The sequence below is a fragment of the Euprymna scolopes genome, chromosome 46 (assembly GCF_053919585.1).
Source record: "Euprymna scolopes isolate OS-2025 chromosome 46, ASM5391958v1, whole genome shotgun sequence".
Classification (NCBI taxonomy): Eukaryota; Metazoa; Mollusca; class Cephalopoda; order Sepiida; family Sepiolidae; genus Euprymna; species Euprymna scolopes.
Window position 1 is genome coordinate 215,543,677 of NC_136527.1, and position 10,000 is coordinate 215,553,676.

General features: G+C 35.2%; 1 protein-coding gene across 1 annotated transcript in view; it reads right to left on the bottom strand.

Moving 5' to 3' along the window:
• The window catches only part of LOC145271055 (uncharacterized), a 158,797-nt gene that overhangs the window by 52,735 nt on the left and 96,062 nt on the right, over window positions 1–10,000 (bottom strand). Inside the window, exon 6 of the mRNA XM_080126602.1 lies at window positions 3,098–3,304. Within this exon, the coding sequence (XP_079982728.1) occupies window positions 3,098–3,304 (207 nt within the window). The remainder of the gene's footprint in view (window positions 1–3,097; window positions 3,305–10,000) is intronic.

Here is a 10,000-nt window from a genome sequence, read left to right on the forward strand (position 1 = left end):
TGATGATGATGATGATGATGATGATTCGTGAGGTTTATGGGAAGAATTGTTGTAGTCTCGTGTATATACGCACATTCTATTGAATTTTTAGTTAGCCAATCATCTTCCTAATCAGCGAATGGGCACGCACTTACAGAACAAAGGCCTAGTTGTACATGCAATAACCCTTATCCCCAAGTGGCTTCCGGGTCTTGATAAGTAGTAAGTAACATGTAAAAAAAAAAAATACATAAGATTGTGCCACTTTGATGTACGGAATCTAACAGGAAACTGTGAGGTTTGTTCACATTACATTAAAACTTCTGCAGGTTAATACTGTCAGGAAAGCAGGAAACAGGGAGCGAATTCCAAAGTTTAGCAGTTGAAGAGGAGAAACTATTAGAGTAGAAGGTTTTCCAGCATTGAAGAACCTCAATAGTGAAGGGGTGAGATTTTGCTGTTTGCTCACTCTCTATTTCTGTGCGTCATAACCTGTATTTGTTGAGACCACTCATTTTTTTTTTAAATGCTTCAAAATGGCAGGTCGTCTGAGCTCCATTCTCTGGTCCCCCCTTACCAATCTTTCTCAAAAAACACCTGACTAGCTGAAACCACCGTCAATAATTTCCCCCACTCCCTATCTGTGCCTAAATCAAAACGTAGATTCCATGAACAAAGATTCTTTCTAAGAACTGCACGCCTGTGGAACTTCCTTCCCGACTTCAACCTGGATGTCTTCAAGTCCAACACAAACAAATTCCTGATGAACCGCCCCCCCCAAGTAATGACACCTTACCAATTCTCCAATACTATTGCTACACTATCCCATTGATTACTGTACACACAATAACCCTTATCCCCGAGTGGCCATTGGGCCTTGATAAGTGGTGAACTCCATGTAAAAAAAAAAAATTATATATAAATAAAATCATCTCCATGAATATAAAATTGAGATTTAAAAAATTGAATCCTTTTTTACTAACAAAAAATAAATATGACAGCACTTTTTGGTACTAGTGCACTTATTGATCCGTGTGGAAATAATAACGTTATTATTTAAAAAGCCATTCTTAACATGGGGAGGAGAGGTTGGTTGTTGGTTGTTTTTGTTTTACGGCATATCAACCCTTTTCAGGTTATTTAATGCGGAATCCAAAGATTTTGAAGAAGAAATTTTTTAATAGAATATATTTGTTGTTTTCACGTCGGTTTCTATTTAACCCATAGTTGGGATGCTAACAGGTACTACCACTCCGGGTTAGAGTGGACCTGGGAGCAATGGTAATTAAAGGGTGACTCCACACTCCCCAAAACCCACAAGCTGGGGCCTTACCATTGGATATAGTTTAAGGTCATATCCAGGACCCCCATTGAGGAACTTTTACCCTCTGCAGGGGGGAGGGGCAGTCGGCGTATTCTAATGCCCCACCGACAGGGCCTAAAACGTTTTCATGGTTTTTTCAATGATAAGTAATCTCCTCCAGCTGCAATGTTGTTCCCATAAAGTCACAGGGAGCAAGAGGAACTGGGCAACAGACTTTATATACGTGTTCCATTTCAGATCAGGAGTAAAGGTCAAACCCAGGAGCTTGTCAATATATAGGTAGAGAATTATATAGGTAGAGAATTGCATAGATATCTACTGGATCGATAGAAGGATCCAATCATTTTTCCAGCGATCTGGGCAATGGATTTGATGTACGTGTTCCATCTGAAATCAGGAATAAATGTCAAGCCCAGAAATTTTTCAAAACATGGATCCTTCTGAAGACGAGAGCCATTCATTTCAATTGATGCCAGATGGGGATCAGAATGATGATGTAAAGATAGAAGTTTGGTTTCAGATGCATTAAAAGTAACCAGCCACTTTATGTTACGTTGTCATATCATAAAATGAGCGTTTGTTGTATATTGGTTGAAATTGGAATTATAAGATATACAAATCTACTGTGAATCCAGCTGAATCCAAAGAGCCTATTGACACATTGAATTATTATTATTACAGGTTGGCCATGTGTGTGTGTGTGTGTGTGTGTGTGTGTGTGTGTGTGTGTTTATATATGTTACGTTGTCATATCATAAAATGAGCGTTTGTTGTATATTGGTTGAAATTGGAATGGAGATAATATATTAAAACGTGTCTATAAAGGATTGAATGTTTAATTATCTTACCAGAGTTAATGTCGTTGTGTTCGTCTAGTGGTCTTTCTATTACATATGTTCATATGCTGCTAAGTGTGACTATGTGTGTGACATGTCATGTATTTTCAACATACCTTCTTCCATTTTCTTGGTCCATCTGGAATATCTCGTCTGTGAGGGAGACTTGATACCTGTTTTTGGGGACGATGATTTATTTCACACCAAGACAAGAAATTGGTTCTATAGTTTTTTTATTCACCTTCCAGTTTGTTCGCAGAAGATTGTAAAGTGAATTTGGCCTGTGTTTTCTTCTTCTTTCTACCGTTCATGCGTTTTCTGCGTTCATTCTCACCCCCAGCGAAGGGAAGGAGACAACGGCAAAGCCGTCCGCTCTCGTCCAAGTCGCAACCAAATCTCCTAGATTCAGCTAACCTGATCACATGACTCACATGCAATCCAATCAGCTGATCTTGACTTCCTGTCAACGTGTCTACACTATAATTCACACTCCCCCTTCTCTCTCTCTCTCTCTCTCTCTCTCTCTATCCATTCTCTAACATTTTTCCCCATTGTACCACTTGCTGAAGATCAGAGAACTTGGTCATTGTTGTGCTGCCATAGATAGTCGTCAGCAAAAATGTCTATGAATTACGAATGCAATTTGGAAGATTAGGAAGAGAGTTGAATCTAGGACAATATGGTCGTCTTCATGTCCAATGTAAACAAGTTCTTGGTGAGCCGTTCCCCTTTACCAAATTTACACATCTAACATTAACCTTTATCTTCGAGTGGCCTCTGGGCCTTGATGAATGGTGATTCCTTTTGTAAAAAAAAACCTTATTGAAAGCATTTCTTAATTTCAAACAAGACACAAATTGCAACCTTTAAACAGAATAAAAAAGTTAGATTAGAGTTAGAGTTAGGGTTAGGGTTAGACTTGGCAAAAATATTATTAATGATTATTATTTAAACGTACACGTTATGAAAGGCGTTATGTATGCAGCAGGTAATGGACCTTTGGCAGGCTTGCGTTTCCCTCCTTCCCCCATGGTCACTTTTCTGAGGTTTTCTTTTATGTAATTCAGTTCAGACGGAGCGACATTTAACTGCTGTGGTGTCGTCGTTAACAGTGATGGCTTGCAGTTCAGCTCTGTTTTCATATCCTCGAACGATTCGTATTGCACTAAAAAATAAAAAGGAATTAAAAAAATAATTACTACATAATATTGGGTACAATATAAAAATCAATTAAATTTGGTTCTACGATAATACGAAAACATCATGGATTTAAACATATTTAAGCGTATTTTACAAGAGGCACATTGAATACGATATAATAATCAACACAGAATACAGGTTAGTATTTAACAGTTTATCCCTATCCTTAAACCTAGTTATCTCAAGTTTTTCTGATAAGCATAATTGACATTGTGAGTTTAATGAGTGGCAAGTATTGGCCCTTCTAATAATCTTCCATTCTATCCTAAGTGTTTTATCTTCTCTAACTAATTTCCAGTAGTGTCCTTTTCATACGTTTGATAATTCATTGAACGTGTATGTCCATAGAATCTATTTTTGAATATCATTTGGGTACTCCCTATGTAGAATCTTTCATCCCTTGGGTTCTCTTCTGAGAATATCCTAGCCTGGTATACCACTGATGAGGTTAGACATTAATTTTTTTATTGGGCATTCCTCAGGCTTTTGGCAGTTACATTTATTCACAACCGTGTTGTCACTAATATTTACACTTTCTCTATTAGTCATCCTTAAGATTCTTCCATTATGCTTTTTTATAATTCTTTCAAAATTATCGCCACAGCTATAACTTAATTTTAATGTATTTTTATTAAATATTTTATGTAATATATTATTTGGTGGGAAATGCTTGTTAATAAGTTGTAAAAATTTTGTACCAAGTTTTGTTTTCAACATAATATTAAAGGGGTGTGTGAACCAAATCACCTTCCTATTACGATTCCTTGACCTATTTGTGCTTGCATTAGTGACTTTATATTTTATCTCTATGTCTTTATACCCACTATTTTTAAGTGCTGTATTATAAATAGCTTTACAATCATTGAAAGTTACTTCATCAGATGAATTGGTACTTATTCTACTTTCAATAGGTAACGGTATATGTTTAATAATGGATGGTGGATGGTTAGACTGTGGGTGTATATAAATAGGGTAAGAGTTATCCTTCATATATGGTTTATAAGTATTTGAATCAAGATCTAAAGTAACGTCAAGGAAGTTAACCTGTTTTAAGTTAGCATTAACTTCTACTTTTAGGCCAAAATCTTTCATGTCCCTATGGATTGCTCTCCTAACGTGATCACATTTAACACTTGTAGCGTTCCTCACTATTATTAGCCCATCGTCACGATATAAGCCCATGTCCCTTCCATCAATAGTGTTATCTTTCGCTAAATTATAAATGATATAAAGTCCAACGAGATCTGTTGCTTCTGCAGAGTCCAGCGTTCCCATTGATATATCGAAAAAGTCGCTTTGTTCTCCATTATAGACAATGATTTCAAAATCCCCATCGGAGGCATTGGTATGGGTCTTAGCAACTTTCTTGGTTGAATAGTGGAGATTTCCAGAAATCACAAGTTCCTATTTTCTGCAACTCGATACATTTTGGTATGCCACTTACACTTGTATCTAACTGCATAAACTTTTGTCTAGTTGTACTTCACTTGTGGCAGATGAATCCGCAAGCTGCATGCTGCCTTTGCACAATGGCAGTTGCACAAGTTGAAGTGAACAACTCGGAAGAGTGGGGCTTGCTATAGTACATCTGTGTAAGAACATGCACTTCAATGCCTTCTTTGTATAATTCAGTTGTCTCATTGGCACACTGTTCAACAGGAAGAGAAAAGATATTATTTCATGGGGCATCTCTGATGTGTTCTCTGATGGCTTCGCACTCAGATTTTTTAAAACATATTGCCATTTTTAATAATGACTCCTCAGCTTGGGATTAACAAGTGAACTGTGAGCATTTGTCACACAATCCTTCAGTATTGTAGTTAGCAATAGATCTAGAAGTGAGGCTTCATCTTCATGATCTGGGAGGTGAGTAGGGAATGTGACTGTCTATGTTAGGATATAAAAAGCTATGTCTGCTGCTACCAGCTGTGTCTGTGTAACTTGAGAAACCAAACCAACTACTGTGATAGACATTATAATCCCCAAATGCATGTACCTGGGCGTTAGTACCTAAGGAGTAATCCATTATGTCAAATTGTACAAACACACATTTTTTCTTGTTAGCAATGTTAAGAAACCATTTTACAAGATCCACCGTATTTATCCATAGGTTCAGGTTGAATTGCCGTTTTAATTCTAGATTGATCTTTTCTAATATGCTTTTACTAATCTTTCCAATTTCGGGTCTGGTTGGGTTGATCCTCTCCCAGCTCATAACCCCCACCCATGTTACATTCTAACTTTGTAAACGAAATAAGAAAATGTTTTTGTTTGAAATATCAGTTCTCGACGATAATTCTTGGCCTGAAGACATAATCCCCCAATGCGGGTTATTACTGAAACATGTGTGCACATATGTAGCCATCAATGTTTGTATAAATAAAGTTAATATACCTGCTCTGTTCACTCATTGAGCACTCTTTGGTAGACACATGTTGTTTCATTGGATGTACTTCTAGGAAACTAAACTCTACTGGCTAAATATATACATATATATACAGAATAAATGACAAAAAGTTATATTCAAAAATTCATGATGTTGACCATCTTATAATTTATTCCTTTAATTCAGTTGACTTATACAATTCTTGACAACTGAATTAAAGGAATAAATTATAAGATGAAATTTATTTATCTTAAAAGTGCACGTTTATAAATTTTATATTTATATATATATATTTTTTTTTGCTTACAACACTCAAAAAAAAAAAAACTATTTCCATTATTTTCATCATATATATATATATATATATATATATATATATATATATATATATATATATATATATATATATACTAGCAGGGGTGCCCGGCGTTGCTCGGGTGTTTGGAGGTGTATGCTGTGCAAAAAAAAGCAAAAAAACAAAAAAAAATGTTTAATTTTTTAAAACTTTGACCCCTATTATGACCCCTTAAAATTTATAGTTTCGGGCTCAAATCACTTTATTAAGTTAGATCCAGGTTCAAGGAACCTATATCTAAAATGTCAAGTGTCTAGACCCAAAATTGTCGGAGGAGTTTGGTAGAGTTCTTAAAGGTCAAATCGTTGAAATTTGACCCCTTAACAGCCAAATTTCTGGCTGACACCCGTCACGTCGATTTTCCCAAATCTCAGTACCCGGTATTTCAAATTTCGAGTCTATAGACTAAAAATTTATCTTCAAAGTTTATAAAGTAAGGTATTAAATCACTTTCGAATTGAATCTTGTACCTTTATTTTTAAAGCCTATAGAAAAAACATTTTGTTTAACAATTTTCATGCCTTGGATAAAATGCTTTTCTAACTTGTATTGTATCTTTTTAAGATTATATTTTATTTAATTTATTAATTTGGATTTGAAAAAATGAATGTGGTTTTGCATGTATTTATAAAAACTCTCCTACTCTCTATTTCAGTTTGTATTTCTCCTCACACCACATCTCATTTTTGCAACCCTCTCTTTGTATTATTACAGGTCTGAATATTCTCTCTGTTTCAGTTTGTATTTCTCCTCACACCACAACACTTTTTTGCAACTCACTCTTTGTCACACATGTCTGAATAATGAAAAAATCTGAATTTTCTTAACAAAAACTTTAAAATAACTTTTTTAGATTAAATTTTTTTAAAACTTCTTTCAGAATAGAAAATCTTTACAATTTAATAAGGAACATATTTCATATTGGTTTCATTAAAAATATTTAGTAGATAACGAGAAAAATAGAGATGAAAATTTCAAAAGGATTGTATAACTGGTTACGCTCAATAGTAGTCCTCGCCAATGAAAGTCTTTGTTATTGTTATTCTTTTCTAACTTGTGTATATATATATATATATTAGTGATGGGACGATTCCAATATTTTTCCCAATTCTGATACAATTACTGATTCCGAAACATCAAAAATACTTGTGGAGGATGATCTCTCGATAAAAAAAAAAAAATTTTATTATTCAATTTTCAGCTCAAACAAGGCATATTGCCACTTTGATGCAGGGGTGGTACTATTAGGGACATAGGATCCAGGGGTACTATGTAGGGAGTTTAGCAGCAAGATGTCTGTTCACTTGAACTTCTGCATGTCAGTACAGTTCTAGCTTTACTTGTATTTTAAAATGAATAAATATTTATAAGATTTTGTTTTAAACGGAATTAGATAAAAAAATAAAAAGACAATTAAAAGAATCGTTTTTGGCATCGGAAAATAGGCACCAATTTTTCCGATACGCCTAAATCTTCCGATTTTTCCGATTCCCGATTCCGATTAATCGCCCCAACACTACTATCTATCTATCTATTTATCCAGTGATATTGTTAAAATAGTTTAGATTGGAAGTTATTTTTTTTTTAGAGAATAAATGGGTCGGGAATGTAACAATGCGTTCTAGTTGAAGATGTTAACAGAAATTAGCTAAGTTTAAAAATAAACAAAATGACCCATCTATATAAAAGCCAAGTACATCCAAGGATGGAATACTGTTGCCATATCTGGGCAGGAACTGCTAAAAACAGCCTATCCTGCCTTGACAGAGTACAAAATAGACTTCGTGGTTTAGTGGGGGATGCCCTTTTCTCTTCCCTGCAACCTCTCTCCCACAGAAGAGACATAGCGAGCCTATCCTTGTTTTATCGTTATTTCCATGGCAGGTGCTCGTCTGAACTCCAATCTCTGGTCCCCCCATCGCCAATCTTTCACGAAAAACACCCGTCTAGCTGAATCCACTGTGAAAAATTTCCCCCACTCTTTATCTGTGCCTAGATCAAAACGTGGATTCCATGAACAAAGCTTCTTTCTTAGAACCGCACGCCTGTGGAACTCTGTTCCGTCTGCCTGCCTCCCATCTGACTACAACTTGGATGTCTGCAAGTCCAACATTAACAAATTCCTAATGAACCGCCCCTTTAAGTAAACACTTCATCAAATCTCCACACTGACGTAATGTACTTGCAATAACCCTTATCCCTGAGTGGCTTCCGGGCCTTGATAAGTGGTGATCACTGTGTAAAAAAAAACCCAAAAAACCTTGAGCAGTTGTGTACGTCAGAGAGGTCACAATTTTAACATAATCTGACTACGACACAAGGAAATCTATATATATATAAAAGCGAAAATGTATGTATGTGTGTTCGCTTTTTCTGTATGTCTACAAAAGGCTTCTTTCAGAGAAGCGGTCGGTCGCTTCACAACTTTTTAAAGCTTTTTATATCACATATAAATCGTAATATCTCCGAGTTAACAACGGAGCTCGCCTGTCTATTTAATTTGATTTCTCAAAAGTCAAATCGTTGAACTTTGACTCCTTAACAGCCAAATTTCTGTCCGAAAATGAATTACACAGATTTTCTAAAATCTCAGTACCCTGTATATCAAATTTCGAGTCTGTAGACTAAAAATTGACAGAGTTATTGCGTAGGGAAATGTACACACACAGACAGACAGACAAACAGATACACAGACAGGCAGATACACAGACACATTCACTTTTTTTTTTTTTTACATGGGTGTCACCACTTATCAAGGCCCAGAGGCCACTCGAGGATAAGGGTTAATAGGTATACATTAGTCATTGTGATTTTAGCATAGTAAACAGTGGGAATTTTGTAACTTGGATTACTTAGGGGGACGATTCAATTAGAACTTGTTCACATTGGACTTTTTCTTTTTTTTTTTTTTCATAGTTATCAACACGTTATCAAGGCCAAGAGGCCACTCAAGGATAAGGGTTAAAGAGTGTACAGTATTTTATAGATATATAGATATATATATAGATAGATTAAACAAAAATATATACGTATACATAAATATATATGGAAACAATTTTGTGTTCACTGTAACCTTTTTACACAAATATTATGCAAGTATAAATCATGTAGAATATCTGCATGAATATAATTACATGTAATAGTTAACTAAAGATGATCATCCCATAAGAAAACCGAAAAAAAACTAATAGGGAATTAATTAAAATGAATGTTTAAAAGAATATGCAAATTAGCTAGATCTTTTGCAGATGAATGCAATTCTACGACCCATATATAAGAACATTGTATTTTTTTTCTTAAATAAATAGAAAAGAGGGTTTTTAATATGAATATCAATACACACAAAAGAAAAATGAATTTATAGGAGTATAGATAGATAGATTGAGTTGTGTGTTTTGTGTATGTGTGTGTATGTTTGTGAGTGCATGTGTTATATCTATATAGTCGTGGGAGAATTCACCCAGAAAACATTGGCCATTTGTTAGTTTCAATTTCTTTGTTGTATTATGTTGTGTAGTTGTGTGTGTGTATGTGTGTGTGTGTTTTGTGTACAATGTGTGTGTGTTTGTTATGTGATGGTGTTGTGTGGTGTTATGTGATGGTGTGTGTATGTTGTGTGTACGTGTTGCGTGTTTATTGTGTGTGTTTCATGTGTGTTGTATGTGTGTGTTGTGTATTTGTTGTATGCGTGTGATGTGTGTGTTTGTTGTGTGTGCATGTTGTGTGTAAGTGTTCCATGCATGTTGTGTGTGTTTTGTTGTGTGCGTTGCATGTGTGTGTGTGCATGTGTGTTTTGTGTGTATTGCGTGTGTGTGTTTTGTGTGTATTGCGTGTGTGTGTGTGCATGTGTGTATTGCGTATGTGTGTGTGTGCATGTGTTTTTTGTGTGTATTTCATGTGTGTGTGTGAATATATATTAT